The sequence below is a fragment of the Mchenga conophoros genome, linkage group LG12 (genome assembly GCF_057382185.1).
Source record: "Mchenga conophoros isolate Kocher_MC1m ecotype Shallow Benthic linkage group LG12, M_conophoros_male_GT1.1, whole genome shotgun sequence".
Taxonomy (NCBI): Eukaryota; Metazoa; Chordata; class Actinopteri; order Cichliformes; family Cichlidae; genus Mchenga; species Mchenga conophoros.
This window is the reverse complement of record NC_140537.1, coordinates 8,464,313-8,484,625: the sequence shown is the minus strand read 5'-3', so window position 1 is coordinate 8,484,625 and position 20,313 is coordinate 8,464,313. Positions and strand designations below refer to the sequence as shown.

The 20,313-nt window shown below is 39.9% G+C and overlaps 1 protein-coding gene across 2 annotated transcripts in view; it reads left to right on the top strand.

Moving 5' to 3' along the window:
• Positions 1-20,313, top strand: part of LOC146562107 (zinc finger matrin-type protein 4-like) — a 157,954-nt gene that overhangs the window by 71,667 nt on the left and 65,974 nt on the right. For both annotated transcript variants that reach the window (XM_085293581.1, XM_085293580.1), the window contains one exon: positions 17,326-17,482. In XM_085293581.1, coding sequence (XP_085149707.1) covers positions 17,326-17,482 — 157 coding nt within the window. The remainder of the gene's footprint in view (positions 1-17,325; positions 17,483-20,313) is intronic.

Genomic DNA, 20,313 nt, shown 5'->3' with positions numbered 1-20,313 from the left:
TGGAAGCTGTGCAGCTGTCATTTGTGCCTTTTCTTATGTTTTTGTAGATGAATAACATTTGGACACACAGTATTTTTTCTCTAATTTTATGGAACAATGATGCAGCACTTTTAACCTCTTCTGTCTGGAAACAGTATTCTAAATCATACCTGTACTTGGAAACACTTCAGAAAGAGCAGTTAGATATCACTTTACTGCTTAGCACAAAAGGATAAATGCACACAGGCTATGGAACACAAAGCTGAGTAAACAAAAGGGCACCTCAGTGTTAGCAATCTATCAAGCCTGAAAAGTGATATGTCAATCTTCTGCTGTTTGAAGAATGAAATGAGGAGAGGATGATGCCTTTTCACCTGCCTAAATGTATTTGCAGCTCCCCTCAGTGTGGAACCGAGACTAGACTCCTCCATTTCTCTCCCTAAACTGCTTCCACATTTTAAACATCCTCAGTGCTTCTTTGGAAAAGGGATGAGTGTGAATTTCTGCTCTGTAAGGGGGGTGGTCCATTATGCCCAGTGACGGGGAGGGATTTAGCAAAAACCCCTCACCGTGCAGAAAGCAGAGCCCAGCAGAATGAAGGCTAGAACCAAGAGGTGAGAGCAGTGAACTATCTGAACCTCCAAAAAGACGGAAAACAATGGTTGTAAAAAAAAAAACAAAAGGGGGGGGGAGAAAGCGTTTCTGTTCCACAGGAAGGTGTAAGAGAGCTGACAGTGTTGACTAGAACCGCATAACATCTCTGCACCAGACCCCTGTGCAAAGCTCTTTTCTAAGAAAGCAGGAAGGGAAGAATACCTGAAAAGTAGGTTTCAAACTGGAGACGGTTCAACCCTTTTTAAATTAGCTCAGATAATTGGCCACACAAGTTGTGGAACAGTAAAGTCTCCTGAAAGTACTGTTCCAAATTCCAACACTTATTGGCCGCTCTTGGCAAGCTGCACAATTGTGCGTACAGCAAAAGGAAAACTTTTTTAAGTGTTTTGACTTTACTGGACTTTGAGCACAACAAGCTGCTTCGGTGGCCTGTGAGGAGTTCTGCTGAAGGATTCCAAAGAACGTTAAAGAGAACAGAGATAGCAGAAACAGATTTACACAGTTTTCACACATGCGGTGCAGCCTGAACTTTTCTAAGACTTTCTGGAAAGAGGTATGTGTGAGAACGCACAAAGTCTGTGTGATGGTGGATACAGCAGCGTGCAGATCAGGCTTATTACAATTAAGACCTGCTTAATCTGTTTAGAATTTGTCTGGACCTCATCAGTGATATGACAGACTTAACAGTGGACGCTTTCTGGGTAAATAAGTCACTTCATTTAAAGCATTAGCCATGCAATCATCACAGCAGAGCTTGTGTAACTAATCAGAATATCCTCCAAGTCCCTCTGCTGGGTCCTTCACAGTGTGAACCTGCTGTTCACAATTACATTACACTGTGAAAAGCTTGGGCAAGGATAAGGAGCGAATCATTTAACCTTGTGAAGAGACGGTGAAGGCTGCAGATGATGGAGCTTGTCAAACGTGTCAATCAATAAGCTTTATGGAAGACCATTCAGATTGTTATATTAAATCTCTAGAGTTGGTTTTTTTTTGTGTGTGTCATACAAAACCTTGTCTGAATTAGGATGTAAAGTGATGATCCATAATGTTAACTTCCGTGCCTAATATGAGACTGGAAACTTGCATTCCACGAGTTGAGCTGCAGTTGATAAGATTTTTTCTAACTCTTCCCTCAGTCCCTTTCCAGATCAGTTATTTTCGTGGCTGGAGTTGCTCGTTTTTTTCTTGACAGGCTTTGGGGATCAACACTTCTGGAGCCAGCTTCGGGTAGCCATTAGAAGAGCGTTATAGCTCCCAGTTATCTAGTCTGAGAGAGCTGAGCCACAAAAAGCTACAGGATTCAGGACTGAGGCTTCTTTCTGTTTAACTAGAATGTGGAGACTGTGAATTGGAAAGCTGCTGCTCATTTCTGATATGCTGTGATGCATTCGTCATGTCCTAACAGTTTTCCCTTTGTCAAAGTTTTGAATGCAGTTAAATCTGCATCCAGTACAGTACACCTGGATCTCTTGTAAATGAGACATTGAGTCTCAATGGGACTAACCTGTATAGAAAAGGTGTATAGATTAGTTAGGAAACTGCAAGCAACACTTGCTTTGCTATAAAATCTAATTATTTGAATGAATTATGTGATAGTTTAATAATGTTTTCACTTTGAGTTTAACAGACTTTAATACCTGAGTTTGTGCTATTGACCAACATTAAACTACTCTTCCAGTGCTGACCTTTGAAGGAATGAAGAGCTCAAGAATTTAAAACACACACTCGTGTGCTTCTACCGATTTAACTACTTAACCCTTCTCTGTCTATATGTGACCTTCTCCATTAACAGTCACCACCTGGCATGGCTACATAAAAGAGATGTCAGCTAGGCAAATGACAGTTATCCTTAGATGCTGTTTTTGCTGTCACAGAGGTGCAGTCCACTGTTGCCTTGCAGCAAGAAAGTCAGATTCACAGGGTTTACTGGATGGGCTTTTCCTCTGGATTTCAAATTGGTCCTGAGTCCATATGTCCATATTATACCAATGACAGTTGAGAGAAAAGCAACACACAAACCTGCTGTAAAACGTGGAGATAATTCAGTGTTGGTTGTTTTTTTGCTGATGTTTTTTACTGTCTGCATAGTTCTGATTTAAGTGTAGCTGCTCTGGTGTTGGTCATGATGTGTCATGATGTGGTCTTATTCCTGGGTAATTCATGGTTGATGTAATAGATCAATGCTGATGTGTTTTAGTTGGTTAAAAAAAGTACTAAGTTTACTCATTAATGTCAGAGACTTTCCTCCTCTTGCATATTTTTCTGACTTGCTGTATGAACTGAGACGATCTTGCACCCTATACGAGTGTGTGTGTGTGTGTGGTGTGTGTGTGTGTGTGTGTGTGTGTGTGTGTGTGTGTGGGGGGGGGGGGGGGGTCTGAAATCAGCAGAGGGGGAAAAAGTTTCTTGCGGCAACTAGTCTAAAAGTGTAGCTCCATGAGCAGTCTTGCTGACCCTCAGCAGATTTATTGAGGGATTTTACTTTTTTTTATTTGTGCTCTGTCAAACTAATGCTCACCATCTGACTGCCCAGGTTTAATTGTGTATGCTAGTAATTATGGGTGTGCGTGTGTTTTGATGGTCTCGTACGACTACGATACTAGAGTTTAAAACTTTATACCGACACACAGGAAAATACTTAAAACTCATTTTTGATATAGAGAAGATCTTTACTCCATCCTGCAACAACAGAAGTAATGCCAAAGAAGTCACTGCTTGAAAAAGCTGTTTATTTGAAACTATTTTTCCCTATTATAAGTTAGGTTTCATGAAGATTTTAGATTTAAGAATTTAAGTTATATATAATTCACATTTTATGTGATTGAATTGAAAATATAGCATTATTGAAAAGTTACAAAATAACTTTGAATAATAATCACACTTAAACTCACAAAATCACAAACTCTACAACTAAATGAGAAGCAGATTTTAATAAATGATCATACAAGTTGAAACGTTAAAGTTTATCATCCTTTCCACATCTGCCTGCCGTCTCGCTCTCATCCAGCGTTCACACTGCTCCACCTTACTCTCCAGCTCTTTACCTCCTCAGTTCTGCTCGTCTGATTCAGCTGCTCTGGTCCGGATGTCAGTCTATATTTGCTCAGATTGGGTCTCCACACTCGGGGCTCTCTGCTCAGTTCAGCCACGGTTCCCCCGCTGTTCGGCCCAACCAGAAACCCTCCCGGTTCTTCATTGGTCTGTAATGTCACAGCTCAATTATTACTCTGTTCTCTAGCTACAGTCCTCTTGCCATTAATGATACATTGATGATAACAGGTGACTAATGTGTTAAATGGCTAATGTTAAAATTAGGTTTTATGATTTATGATAACTTCTTAATAGAGTCAGCTGGAGGAGACAAAGACGGCAGAGTTGGGATCGATGTTGTTGGAGTGTCATAATTCAGTAGTAATTTGAGGATTGATTAATATCATGTATCAGTATTTTTTTTTTTTTAAAAACCCTACTAACCATATTTTGTATATTTTGTTTACTCATTGATTATTTGTGTGTTTATTTTAATTGTATGTGAACTAGCAATATATCTGGACTGAATCCTCCTGTGTGTGTGTGTGTGTGTGTGTGTGAGTAACTTTGTTACTCTCAGATACGCTAACTGCAGATCTTGACTCCTGCCGCGGCTTTCGGTCTTCAGCCTGTGACAAAATAGCAACATAACAGCTGCTACACAGGGACTGGCACTCATTCGTGTTTTTTAATAATCATATCGTCAAGTTGTTTAAGTTTAAGTTTATGTATAAGCCTGTTTTTGTAAGGGATTGTGTATAAAAGTGCCATTCTGCATGTGTTTCTCATAAATTTCTTTTTTAAAAAAACACAGCTTGGGAGCCAGTTTGTTTCTGATTTCGACCAAATCAAACATGTTTCATTTTATAGCATGTTTTTTCATGGGAGGTTCAAATACGAGGTTATTGTCAAAAACAATAGGTACACGTTCTAAAGGAGCTGTCTGTTCTTTTTCTTTTTGGCAGTTTTGTTTCTAACACACCATTGCACACACAAAGAAAGCAGTGGCCAAATGATCCTGCTGTTTCTGTTCTGCTGTTCTCCACTGGAAGGGAAATAACCTCAAAAGGAATCTAGTTGTAGTTTAGCAAACAGTGACCTAAGATCCAGAGGCTTTGCAAAATCATAATATGTGAGTAAAATTTAAAGAGAGCAAACCAGACTTTTTTCATGTTATCTTCTCATGTTTACTGTTAGTGGATTGGGGACATTTTTGAAGGCACTTTTAATCATTAATCATAATTTTGCATAACTAAATTAAGAAAAACGCTACTATATGCAGAATAGACTGGTTAATTTAAGACCCAGCCGCAGCCTCGTTTGTGATAATTATCAGTGCAAATGATGCTCACAAATTCAATTCTATATTTAGAGATGTTGATCTTGTTCACACAAAAAACCTCCAATGAGTAAGAATAACTGCTTCGTGCCGACGTGCACAATATGCTCTTGCAGTAAAAAGTGAGGCCCCAAAACTCGAATTCTCGTTGCTGCCTCGTGATGCATCGTCCAGTGAAGACCAGTCAGGGTTTATTCTCAGCTCCTGCTGGCCCTGCCTGCTGTTTAATGTGAAGGTCATTTTATCATGTGCAGCAGAGACTACTGTGTCAGCCCAGCTTAGTGCTCCCCTGTATGCTCCGCTTGGCAGCAATAGACTGCATTGTCCACAGCTATGTTGGGAGCAATTCCTTTTTTTAATCCTTTTTTTTTTTTTAGCTGGGATACCCTTGTACTTGGCTGCCCTATTTCTTCTGTGCGCGCCTTAGGGGAGATGCACATGAACAGTGAGTGTTCCCTGACCTCCAGATTTAGCTCAGGCATTATACGGTGTTTATCCGCACCAGAATCACGCCAATCCAGTCCAGGTTTCCCAGAGCTCAAGGCTATCGCCTCAAGGATCGGTGCAGCTTGTTGACTCCATGCATCTGAGACAGAGTCTCTGTGAGGCTGAGCGTGTTGCAGCCTTGGCATTTGTGATATAGCGACAGTAGTAAACAACACAAGTCCAGTGCTCCAAGACAAGACAGGGGCAGTGCTTCCCCTAAACCAAGATGAAAATGTGCAGCACAGCACTGACAGCGGAGAGAGGATTTACTGCTTGCAAATCAAAAAGATTATTTTATTATGCCTTACATGAATAGGAATGAGGCAGCCCCATCCCTTCCTCCCTCTATCTCTCCTCCTGGCCCCATCAGTTACATATTCAGAGGAGTGCAGCACAGCCCTCTATTCTGCCAATGCAGAACTCCAATTATTTCTCACTGTTGAGTTAAGATTTTACACACACACACACACACACACACGCACAGAAAGATTTTCACTCTACATGGCTGCTGAAATATGGCATTCGTCAGGCTTCAGGTGGCTAATTTTATTATATTTTTTAAGAAAAGAAATACAAAAAAAGGAGATATTTTAAACTATGTCGTTGACCTTATCCACATTCCCCAAGTTTATGTCACATCACCATTACTACTTCATACCTGAAACAACAGTTTCTCAGCCAGGTCTCCACTGTGATTGGGAGCCTGCAACATACACCTACCTACTGCTTAATTAATTACATTTCCCTGCAATTAGCTTCTCGTTTATCCAGTTTTAATTAACCATGAAATTATAGATCTTTCCAGTCTGGAAGAGGCATCCCATCCGGTGGTGCATTTTTGCTTCTTCTTGAATATATTTGCTCATTATGTCTATAAAATACTGTGTATTAAGTGCAGTAGTGGCTCTGCTGCTGCTACCTTGGTAGCTGAGGGAAGGTTCTGTGTGTGTGTGTGCCAATGTACATGTGTGTGCTGAGTTAGTGAAGGACAACACCAAGGGCGGAAGGAGGGGCTGTGTGCATGTGTGTGTGTGTGTGTGTGTGTGTGTGTGTCAGAATGACTCAGAGTGCAGCAGTGTTTCTGTGTTATCACACACTGTGGGAGGAAGAGCTGTGTTTTTGTCTTATCCTCTCACACACGCGCAGTTGTGATCTGTGCTACATTAGAGCTCGCCACAAATAGTATTTCAGTAAAAACAGAAGCCCATGTTCATGTACTCAGAGGTTAGGTATGAAGCCACTGATGCATTCAAAAAAATCGATAGAAAAGCAGGTCCTACCTGACCAGAAGGTCTGAGATTGGCCTTTTTAATATATCCTTCATTTATCTAGTTGAAGGTCTCATTGAGAAAAAAAATGCAACCCTGGCCAAGGAGGCAACAGAAATGACAACACATAAAACACATATAATATAAGAAGTAAACAAATACAACCGACATTCAGTACTGACAGGTGAACACATGACCTTATGAATAACAGACCATTACAAGAGGAACATCAAAAGCAGTCGCATTGACTCATTCATTGAAAAAAGTCAAATATTGTGAGCATGTAGACTGTACTGGTTGTGGTTTTTACACATACAGACACACAAATGAGAGCAGTGATTTATACAGAACAAACAGCCAGTGGAAAGTCTGCGGACACACAGCGACAGCAAGAACTCCAACATGGGGATATTTACGAGGAACTTCTGATGATGTATTGAGAATTTCTTCTCCACTCTCTTATTTCTCTCTTGATGTTTTTATGTGCCATTACAGCATGTCAGTAACTTCTGTCTGCTCTCTCCTGAAATCTGTTTGTTTATTTTTTGTGTCTCTGTGCTCATTTTTTCTCTCTTCTCTTTCTCCTCACCCCCCAGCTGCTGGCAGTAGGGAGTTCGTCCTCCCCACTCTCTCTAAATGCTTGCAGACAGGGAATGGTTGCTGTGTTTTGTGTCTCATATTGTAGAGGTTTATCTACAGTAACAATACCTTAGACCTGGTTTAGAAATCTAATTGTCCCAATGACTACATGTCAAATCAGAAATGCAGCCCAGTTTAGACTTTTTTTAACATAATTTCTGATGTTTCAGATGTTTCTACTTGCAAATGTTTTAGAAATCTCTTTCAAAAATTGTATGTATTTACAGATTAACTTCAAAATGTAAAACTTCTATACAAAGTTTCTACTTTGTGCACTTATGTATCGTGCCTAAAAAGCAACACAATTCACTGTTGGTAAGTCTTTTCTTAGTCTGTTCGACCACGCACATCAATTTCTGATGCAGTTGTGACATCATTTGTGGCTGTGACAATAATGACAATAAAGTCAGCTTTGCTTAGATCGTATGCACCTGCAGTAGATACAACATTCCTTTTCCAAATGATTCTACACCTTCCCACAACTGGCTGTACGCTATGCTTTGTGCAGCAACATTATGACATCACAACTTGTCCTTATAAAGACAAAGTGGCACTTTGAGTATGCCGAGGCCACAAACTATTTGTGGCAGTGTTTATTCTCCACCAGGTGCAGTGTTTCATAGGATATGATTTGGCCGAGCAGTTCTCTAAAAAGCTGCAATTGCTTTCTTTCAGCCAGGCTTATTTTGACTGGACTTTCCTCTATCGCCCTGTAAATTTAGAGAGTAAAACAATCTCATGACTCAGTGAGCCACTGTTAGTGAGGTAGTGTTTAAGTGGCATACAGTAGGTTTTCCTCTAAAAATAGCAGTGTACAGAGAATAGTATCAATGGCAGTGGAATTATTGAGCTCTAAAACCAAAATTAGAAGATATAGGAAGCTAAAACTCTATCTAGAGTTAAAGGGAAATACAGATTCAGGTGTTTACTCAGTGGCTTTATTTGCAATTTGTCAGATACATTAAAAGACCATCCCACTGTTAACCCCTCTTTGGCCCTGGGACCAAAAATGGTCCCAGGGCCAAAGAGGGGTTAAGAAGGTGGGGTGTTCAATCAAAGCATTTAAGAGAGTTTAAAAAAACCCCAAAGAGCATGATTTATTAAATTCAAAATGTGCTTTCAATTATATTTTTACACTCTGTACTCACTTCCACTTAGATATCTTTGCTTGATCACTTGTGAATGTGTACGAGCAGTCATGCAGTCTGGAATCGATATTAGTCTTTAACCATAAGACTCCAAGGGTCACAAGTCTTCGATACTTGCCCTTTCTGTAACCTCAATGTTGTGTAATTTTTGGATAAGAGTATGGTGGTGAAATGTCTTTAGGTGGCTCAGCATAAATGGGATTGTGCATGAGATTGGCTTAACTTGACAGATGCATTGGATTCTGCTTTTCCTGATTTGAGGGTCATAAAAAAACTTTTTTTCAGTACTTTTTACACCATTTTTTTCCTTTTTTTTTTTTTTTTTTGCATAATCAGCATATCACATTTCTTAAGTGCCTATACCCAGTAGAAGACAAACTTACATCTTTAACATTAAAGATCCGTTTAGGTATAAGGCGTGCTTTCTTGTTATTCTTCCTACCCTATTCAGCACATCCGTTTGTGTTTAATGCATCAGCCATTTCAAATATGGCACAATCACAAACCCAAATTAACCGGTGGCACCTTCTTCTCCTGAGCTGTTTTAATGTTCTGCCCTCAGCTTATTTAGATCGCTGTATGTTTGTCTACTGCAATTCAGAACCTCCCACTCAATGACATTAGTTTCCTCTCAGGCGAAGCTTTTGTGTCTGAGCCACACACCTCTCTTTCATCATAAAAACAACAAAAAAGAAAACAGGGCACGATGATGTGGAACTCAACTCTTTTAAAATGAGGGCATGAGATGATTTTAGCAGTCTGTGCAGAAGCTGCTGTTGCATATCTGTTTTCATCATTAAGCAATTAATTAGCTTCATTACTAGCCTTATTAATGTGAGTGTTGTGTGAATCAATTTGTACAGTCATGTTGGCACAAGCTTAATGTTAATGTGGGTGGTGAGTGTTGTTGAAAAGTTATGACCTTCAACTGATATTTCTGGGTATCTAATGGTGTGGAAACCAGTGGATGTTTTTTTTCTGATAAAGATTGTCAAATTCAAAATATCACATGTATGTTAATGTAATGTTGCAGACTCAACAGATTGTATGCAAATGCTTCCAAACTGATCAAACATTTTGGAACACTGGAGTATAATTATGAGTCGTATGTCATCCTTGGTGAGTAACTCAGACAGTGTTGCTTTGTAGCTGTGCATTTCCATAGCATATATCTGTAATTTATGCTCAGTGTCTACTTTGTGGGATTTCGGTTGGTCAGTGGCTTGGCTGTTTCGCTTTGTGAAGTAGACCAGAGCAGTGACTTTACAATTTGCAATCATGTGAGTCCAAGTCCGAATTTTTTGAAAGAGGAGTTGTAAATGTCAATGAAAGATTGTTGACTATTAGACTTGGAGGCGATGTCCAACAGAAAACAAAACAGAAAACAAGTCAAATCATGAAAAAAAGATATAATTTTGAATTTGGTGACAGCAGAGCAAAAGTTGGAATGGGGCAACAAAACGCTGGATATTAAGTGGTGCTATGAAGAAAGCAGCCCAGATCTAATTAGGCTGGTGGTGGGTCAGTGTAAAAAGAGCATCTTATAAAGTTTCTCAGAAGTAAAGATGATCCTCAGCCCTTCCCATGAGGGTGGCACGGATGCCCCTCCGGTGGTCCTCCTTGGGCTCTCGCACTCTGGGGCCTCTGGATGTCTGGGGCCTGGATCTCCTCCATGCCTGCTTCATGCCCTGGGGGACGGGGCTATGGCTCTCTACATCCTCTTGCAGACCATTACATGTGGAAACCATTTGAATACAAGCGTGCTGATCCACACAGGTGTGCACACGGGTGTTCACTGTTCGTAGACTTAAATTACACCTTTCTTGGCTGCTACTTCAAAGCACATTGTGCGCTGTCGGTCCTGGTGCTGCACAACAACATTGAATATTTAGTATTTACTGCTGTTTACACTTAGCTAGATTAATGCGATGGTGTTGTGTTTAGTATGTTGCTTTGCTTTTTTTTTTTTTGCTTGTTTTCTATTCTTTCTCTCTCAACAGGTGATCCAGGAGATTTTATTTTATTTATTTATTTTTTTCCCCTTTCTCACTGTCCCTCTCCCCTTCTGTTTTTCTTTTCCTTCCTCTTTCTTTCTCCCTTTCCTATCCCTCACTTATGTCTGTCCCGTCTGTAACAACTGAAAATAAAATAAAATAAATAATAAAAACAAAGGTCGATCAAATGGACCAATACGGCAATGCCACGATGATCCATTTGGCAAAATAAATCCATTGGGTATCCTTGTTGGTCTTCAGACAACAATTCAGATGGCTAAAGAACCAAATGGGACAGGCAAAAAAAAAAAGAAAAAAAGTAAAGATGAGCAGAGATTACTAATCTGGTAAACACTGTGCTTGAATTTTGGACAGCACAGTGATTAGTTCTGATAGCTCCCAGCAAGAAGGTCCTGGGTTCAATCCACCATCTGTCTGGACCTTTCTGTGTGGCGTTTCCATGTTCCTCCCCAAAACAATCAAGTTGTTGGTTTAGCTTAATTGGTAGTTCTAAAGTACTGCCAATGTGAATGGTTATCAGCCCTGTGATGTCTTATAACAAGAATGGGATGACATTCATTTCCGAAAAGTTGAGCAGCTGGCCTCATCAGTTCCCAAATATTTATGTACTATTAAAAGAACACAGGATGCTACACAGTTGTAAACACGGCCCTGTCCCAATTTTTTTTAGGCATTCTGCTGCCATCAAATCCAATGAGTTAATATTTTTGTAAAAAATTTACATTTTGTCAGTGTAAACACTGGATGTGTTTTCTGTGTTCTATTGTGAATAAAATATTTTGTTTTTGTTTGGAGCATTCGGGCAGGGGTGGCAATCGTACAGATGTTCTGTACTGAAGTAGTACGTATACTACTGTTAGAAAATACTGCAGGGAAAGTTTATTAAACTTCTTTGCTCAAGTAAAAGTGAAAAAAAAAACAGCTGTGAAATGTACTCAAAGTAAGAAAGCAAAAGTAGCTCCTAGAAGAACAGGTAAACTAAACCTTGTGCTACATTAAGGTAATAATAAAATAATATTAGAAACTTTATTTCAGTCAATTAAAAAAAAGATTTTGGCTCTAGACTATAATACTCTGACTGGATAGGAAAACTTACTTCGCTACAGATTTTCAGATTGCCCTGAACATGTCATGTGGCTAGCTATTGAATTTAGGCCACGAGGGGCTAAATTGGGGCAAAATTGCTATTAAGAAGAAATAAATAAAACACACACAATGAATAGTGACAGATTTCAACCCAACTCTGTGCAATTGAGGGGCCATAAACTCAGAAATCATAGTATGACAGTAAAATTTTACACAACCTTAAATGTACTAAAGTTGTATAAATAAAATCAGGAAAGTTTGACGAGGTCAGATGGACTCCCTAACTTTTCATGGAATGACCCAGCATCATTTTTAAATATTTAACTAAACATCTCACATTGTCCACTTGAAATGCGACGGAAATGTACTTTCAGGAGTTTTAACAAGCAAAGACAAAATAAAGAGTAGCTTGATTACAGGCTGAAAAATAATCTTCAGATTTCTGATTTTGAGTTGGTTCAGTCACTCTTTACCTGTCCAGTGTCGTGCTCATATTTAAATTTCTGAATGAACCTAGCAACTCATTATAACTTTTAACTGGAAACGTTTGAGTACACAAAGTTAAAGTTAGAATTCTTCCCATGAAAAGAATAAAGAGTTGTGAAATGAAATACACAATCCAGTGTACATACAATATTTGCGTAGAAAGCCTCGTCTGAACATACCTTACATTTATTTATTTTTTCAAAAACTAAATTCAATAATGTATTCCAATACTGTTGAATAGTTGAAGTGAAAGGTGCAGTTATTGACAAATGTAAAAAACTTTTTCTGCCTACCGTCTGTTAATGATTACAGCCCATTCCATTTATGCACCGTGCCTTCGTCTAGACAGAAAAGACATTTCTCTGTATACAACCGGCTAATGCAGTGAATACAAGAGTCCTTCGGCTGGCTGATTGAAATTGATTGAGTGGTGCTGAAGGTAATTGAATACTGCTGAAATAGCCTACTGGTTCCTTTGAGAGTAACAAGGAAATACTGTTTAACGGCTCTAAAGCAAAGACAGAACAAATGGCATCTGTTGTATCCCGACTCATATCCAACATTCTTAATGAGTACAAAGTTTGTGTACATGCCTTATATTATAACTTTGCATTGGGAATGAGGTTGCCTATTATCCAAATTATTTTTTTAAAGAAAATAAAAAAGTATGCCAATAGCAGAATAGACCACTCTAACATATCAAATGAGGTAAGGCATTGATTTTATTTTACTTGAATATAACTAACGTTAATTCTAAGCTAAGTGCATCTGCCATTTTTTTCAGGTTTGCAGAGCTCTTTAACTAAATACAGAAGTAACAGTAAACACAAAATCTGTTTTTCATTGTTATGGCATCGCCAAAGACATTCAGATTCATTTGTATACAGTCTTTTAATTCAGTAGTCGATATTACAACCCGATATCACAGCAAAGAGTGTAACAGACATGTCGCTCCACCATGTTCATTTCACACTGCCTCTCCAAAGCGTGAAATGCACACATAGCATCCCCAGGCTTCTACCTTTCTACCTATAAAACCCGGAGAGCAGTCAAATGGTGGAAGTGGAAGCTAAATTGGCTAGTCATTCATATGTATATTAGGTCGTTACCTAGGAATTCTGGAGGGAGGGGAGTGGGGGTGAGTGATTGAGGGGGTGGGGGAGTGGAGTGTTTCAGTTTGCCATCTTAGGGAGAAATCAACACATGTCCTTTGTATGTCCTTTGTTGCTGACATTTATTGATGAAAACAGTACAAAAAACCAACCATTTGTACACATATTTACAAATAATGATAAAAAGTGAGTGAGTACATTTCAACATTTTCAGCAATCACTCACAATCCTGGCACTGCCACGGTATCTGTCGTCTGCATTTAACACATGTGTACCTGTAGCAGTGAACACATCGCACAGTGGCCTGATTTTTTTTGCATCTGTGTACTTGGATTTTAGGTCGCAAGCCACCCAAAACTTGATCCCAAACTTGTCAGGTTTACTTGCAATATACTGCAGGAAACAGCACCGAGTCTTTGATGGGAAAAGCTGTTCATCAACGGTGATATGTAGACCAGGGTTGTAGCACGTGATGCAGTTGGTGACAAATGATCCCCACACACTGGAAATTGCAGCGAACTTATCAGTCTTTGCTCGATCACTGCGGGTGGACTTGTCATCAAAGCGTAGGTGTTGCATGATGTCTTGGAAGCGGTTTCGTGCCATAGTTCCAATTATCTGTGGGTTTCCCAGGTTTGCTGACCAGCAGTCATTTACCGATGGAACCCTGTAAACCCCCTGCAAGATGACAATTGCAATAAATGCCATTAGTTCAGGGAGGTCCATGAACCAATGAACATGCTCCATGCACCACTCAGCAGGCCATTTGTAAATATGTGTACAAATGGTTGGTTTTTTGTACTGTTTTTATCAATAAATCTCAGCAACAAAGGACATACACCCATGTGTGTTGATTTCTCCCTAAGATGGCAAACTGAAACACTCCAAGTTGGTGACTTTTGGAGATTTGTTTCCCTGGATGATTGAGAATGCATCAAGATGAAACACAAAAGGAAGCTCACCGCTTTTAGCAGCTCCCCCACCCCCTCAATCACTCAGTGAGTGATTGAGGGGGTGGGGGAGTGGAGTGTTTCAGTGTTTCAGTTTGCCATCTTAGGGAGAAATCAACACATGTCCTTTGTATGTCCTTTGTTGCTGACATTTATTGATAAAAACAGTACAAAAAACCAACCATTTGTACACATATTTACAAATGGCCTGCTGAGTGGTGCATGGAGCATGTTCATTGGTTCATGGACCTCCCTGAACTAATGGCATTTATGGCAGCAACAAAGGACACATTTTGTATTTGTACATGAGATGGTTTCAAGATATAAATTAGAAAATGTATAATAATTTCATACTGTTCTCACCCGCCACAGGGTGAGAACAGTATGGAATGTCACAATAGGACCTTACATAGGACCACAGTAACCTTACAATGTCACAATAGACACCAACACTTCCTGGGATGCTAAATTGAATAAATGGAAGAAAATGGAAAAATGGATGTGTGCAGTTTCGTACTGTATACTTTAATATGTCTCCATGAGCGAGGTTAGCTGTGTGCTGTCAGCAGTTTTACACTACCTTGCATTTGCGAAGCATCATGCTCTTTATTTGCATTTTGGACACCAACGGCTGGCTGAATATAATGGTCTCTCTGTATCTTTCACCAGAAAACAATGGGACTTGAATTTTTTTTTTAACAAGACACTTATTGTATTGAATGTGGCAAACTCAAAAATTGGTGACTGGTTAATTTTAGCAATAAATTTACCCAGAAGAATGAGAGGGTTGCTGATATTGTATTATTTTCTGTTATTAGATATTCCTTTCACATTCCCTGAAATTCAGATTTTAGTTTAAATATTACCATATATGCTCCAGACTAAAACCTGAACCACCAGTCGCAATCCAAACGCTTTTCTTCTCTACCTGACTGAACTCTTGGAAGTAAATTTATCATGAAGGTGAGTGAGCTCATTATCTCGCTTCATCTCAGACTGAGACAGTTGAACTGAAAAGACACACACACACACTCAGATTCATTGTTCACGCATTGCGTCTGGTAGAGTGCACCATGCACCGGAGCAGACATTTGAGAGATGTCATGAAGTTCACCCTCTTCTCTCCTCTTCCTCCTGTATGAATATCAGCCTTTCGGTGACCTGGCCTGACTGGCAACACACTATCTTCTTCTTCTTCCTCATTTCTCTGTAAAAAAAAAAAAGTAGCACAACCTTGGTGAACAATACTGCTAGGATCGTTCTACATTTTTTGATGATAATGGGTTTTTGGTGCAGTTTGTAAAGATGGAGTGTGCATATAACTAACGATATAATTGACGCGAGACAAAATACAACTCCACAACTGTACTAGCGCAAAAAAACCCCATTCATGTATTTTCACTTAAACAAGCAGCTGTTTATGTGTATTAAAGCTATATAAAAATTTAACTGTGCAAATGCAAATTCCTTGCTGAAAGTTTAACCAAAAGGCATTTCCAGTAGAAATGGGCTGACATATCCTGAGCATAACCATGTATAATATCCACTGAAGTTAAAAAGAGGTGCTTTGCAACATTAAACTGCAGTGTGCCAAATAAAAAAGTCAAATACGTATTTTTCAGACCATAAGGTGCATGGGATTATGAGGCACATTAAGCTAAACAAAGCAGTCAGATAAATGAAACTTTATTCAACTCATACTTCTTGCTTCTTCCACTTCTGTACCATTGATTCATTAATGCTGTATTCTATCACAGCTGCTCTATTCCCGTGTTGTTGCAGTATATTAATGACTAACCTCGTATTGTGGATGGATTGTCTCAGTTGTTCTCCTGACTGAAGTTTGGTCCGTTTACAGCATCCTGCCATGCAATTGCATTTGTCTCTAACCATCAGGAACCTTCACGTTAACTTTGGAAAAATGTTAGCGTTGATGCCTCCAGATTCACCGTTTATGTTATGCTAACATAGCTGTGTCGCTAGCGATCACGTAGCACATCATTATAAACCAGCTAGCCCAACTTCAGTAACCTTACAAACGTCACTGCTGTTTAGTTTCCTGTCTTCATTTATGTTGGAAGTGATAGCAGAGCTGTACGTTTGAATTTTTCAGAAATCTCTCAGTCAGAACATGCTATATCATGCTCAGGTAACTAGTGAAACTAGCGAGCTAACTTCCGCTAGCTTCTAACTCCGTTAAGTGTAATAAATTCTGTTTTCATGGGTGCCTGGATGTTAAACTTCATAGTTACACCCGGTAAAGCAGCAATGCTGATCGTTTTATTAAAGATGAAAGAATTTAGACATTTTAACTCTCAGTGATCCTGCAGGGTTTGTTTGACTTTGGGACCTGAAGAGACGGAGTTTAGGACCCAGATTACTCCCAGATTTACGAGCGCCTTAGTCCCACAAATACGGCAATAACGACGGCCCGCTTGCATGTTCTACAAAAAACTGCTTTGTTTTGTATCTGACGGACAAACACCAAACCAGTTCCACATCACTGAAGTGGCAAAATTTTTACAAACTAATTCTGGTTCATTCGCTTCACTCAACGATCCGCTTTCTCCCTTCTCATTCTCCGTTGCCGCCATGCTTTTTTTGGCCATGTGCGTATGAAAACAAAGGCACTACACATGCGCGTTTTACCCATCTTCTATCGCGATATTTCATTTTCTTATCGTTGCCTAACATTGTGCCGGTATTACTGTGAACGGTATAATGTGGCCCAGCCCTACACCCAATCTCTTAGTTTCTCAGACGCCCAACCGAACTGAAATCTTCTGTTACTAGTTGCTTGATCTGGTCTTTATGGTTCTTAGAATTGGTTGTTATTTGTACTTTTTTTGACCTTTTGTTTACTGCTTCTTCTTTAGGTTTGCTTTTTTTTTTTTTCACTTAATCTATCAGGCTTCAGTTGTCTGCTTTTTGGGTCCTGTATTGGATAGAGTTGACTCTATTTGCATTCTGCCAGGATCCTATCCTTCAGACAGGAAATGTTAGAATTATCTTCTAAGTTGAGTCAGCCAAAGTAAAGCCATTCAGTGTTAAAGTGCTAAAATGATATGCTGTTCTTCCTTTGTTATGCATATTACATGTTTGAACCCTATTTTTAAAGCTCTCAAAAATAAATAAATGTGGTTCTCAATCATGCATTTTTCTTTTCTAGGGCAGTGACGACGGCGATGTGGACAAGAATAAATGCTGCACACTGTGTAACATGTCCTTCACCTCAGCGGTTGTGGCACAGTCACACTACCAGGGTAAAATCCACGCAAAGAGGCTAAAACTACTACTGGGAGAGCAGCCTGCCATCACAACCAAAGGTATATCCCCTGTTAAAAATTCATCATGGGTATCAATGATGGAAGAGCTACATGTGTTCAAAGGGGATTTATAATTGAGAAGAAAATAATTAAGGAATGAGAGACAAGTTATAGTACTTAAGGCTACCATCAAGATATGTGTTGGCAGTCTCGTAGATGTATATGTGAAATTAAATATGTGACAGATCGGGTTTTCTGTTCTCCCTATATTTCCATACCTACTGTATCTGAGCTTAGGAGCAATGCAATAGGACAGACTCTTAGATCAGTGATCCAAAATGTCACAAATAAAAAAGGGGTGCTGTATGGTCAGTATATACTGCGGGAGCCCATAGGCTAGACCAGGGGTAGGGAAATCCAGGCCTCGAGAGCCGGTGTCCTGAAGGTTTTAGATGTGTCCTTGATCCAACACAGCTGATTTAAATGGCTAAATTAGCTCCTCAACATGTCTTGAAGTTCTCCAGAGGCCTGGTAATGAAATAATCATTTGATTCAGGTGTGTTGACCCAGGGTGAGATCTAAAACCTGCGGGACACTGGCTCTCGAGGCCTGGAGTTCCCTACCCCTGGCTAGACCTGTAGCATACTCAGGGAGATGAGGAACAAATTATAATTATATTTATATAATTATAATTATATATATAATTTTATGTTGTTTTTCTGCCTACCTTTGTACTGAGTTTTGAAGTACACAATACTTTATCTACAGAGACTTCATAACAAATAAATCATAAGACTTATGAAACTGTGTTATGTCATGGAAGCAACTCAGAATTAAAGAAAATGGTCTTTGTTTAGAACACTTGATTCCTGTTTTCTTACTTTTTTGCATATTTGTCACAGTTAAATATTTTAGATCATCAAATGCTAAGGATGTTATGACGAGATATTAGGTTTGAATATCTTTTTCCCTTAATAAATGAATTCATCAATTAAAAACATCATTGTACTTTGTATTTACTCAGGTTATCTTTGTCTCATCTTAAAATTTGTTTGATAATCTGAAGCATTTAAATATGACTAATATGCAAAAAACTCCATCCATCCATCTATTGTCTTCCGCTTATCTGGGGCCGGGTCGCGGGGGCAGCAGCCCAAGCAGAGAAGCCCAGACCTCCCTCTCCCCAGCCACCTCCTCCAGCTTTTCCGTGGGGACACCATGGCGTTCCCAGGCCAGCCGAGAGATATAATCTCTCCAGCGTGTCCTGGGTCTGCCCTGGGGCCTCCTCCCTGTGGGACATGCCCGGAACACCTCACCGAGGAGGTGCCTACGAGGCATCCTTGTCAGATGCCAGAACCACCTCAACTGACTCCTTTCAATGTGGAGGAGCAGCTGCTCTACTCTGAGCCCCTCCCAAATGGCCGAACTTCTCACCCTATCTCTAAGGGAGAGGCCAGCCACCCTTCGGAGGAAGCCCATTTCCGCCGCTTGTATTCGCAATCTCGTTCTTTCGGTCACTACCCACAGCTCGTGGCCATAGGTGAGGGTAGGGACGTAGATCGACCTGTAAATTGAGAGCTTCGCTTTTACACTCAGCTCTCTCTTCACCACAACAGACCGGTACGGCGTCCGCATCACTGCGCCCGCTGCACTAATCCATCTGTTGATCTCCCGCTCCCTTCTCCCATCACTTGTGAACATGACCCCAAGGTACTTAAACTCCTCCACAGAGTGGGCACTCCACCCTTTTCCGGCTGATGGCCATGGCCTCACATTTGCAGGTGTTGATTCTCATTCCCAAAAAACTCAAGAAGGGGAAATCAGGAGCAGTATTTACTTACATATACTATACATACATACACACACACATATGAGCCACATTAGATTCCAAAAATTTATTTGTGTTATATTTTAATAAAATTGCTTTCAACATCCATACATCAATGTTTTAACTGCTTATCCAGTCTTGCTGTCATTGCTCTGAATATGTATCTGTTAAATCTTTGTTTCAAATTATTACATTATCACAAAATATGGAACTTTTTATGTGGACATTTTACACACGATTTGTCCTGTGGTTATCTGCCCCTCAGCAAGAGCAACAAAGATACAGTTGAGTACCACCTGAAAAGGGTACAAAAGGTACGCATGATGGTCTGTGGTTAGTACTGTTGCCTGACAGCAATAAGGTCCTGCCTTCAATTCCACCATCAGATCAGCCTTTCTGTGTGGAGTTTGCATGTTCTTTCCGTGGGTTCTCTCCAGGTCCCACAGTCCAAAGACATTTAGTTAGTTAGGCAGTTAGTAGGTTTGGGTAAATTGATGATTCCAAATTGCCCATAGGTGTGAATGTGTGAAGCGAATGGTTGTCTGTCTCTATGTGTTTGCCCTGCGACAGACTGGCAACCCATCCAGGGTGCGCCCTGCCTCTCACCCTAAGACAGCTTAGATAGGCTCCAACCACCCCGCTGAATTGGATAAGTGGAAGAGAATGAATGGATGCACCATGGGATTGGATCACGGTCTGATCTTGTATCAGCTGATGGAAAGATGTCATACTTATATCTGATAATCGTGATAAAATGTATTTTACCTGGTATAATTCAGGGTCTAATTACGTGCCAACAGCAGGTCACGAGTTGGTGTGTTTGCATGTTTCCTTATTTCATGAGTCTGTGTGCGTGTTATTTAGAGTTAATCACCAGCTGCTCTTTACCTCAGGGTGATCAAAGTCTGCTGCCGTTGTAATTTGCTGAGAGCTACTTACCTTGAAATCACGTACATATTAGCAGTTGCGAAAATAATGAGCAAAGGTCACAGAGGAAATACGGCAAACATAATTTTAGATCATTTTAAAGCCCAACACCTGAGTCCACAGTGAGCAGCGTGGA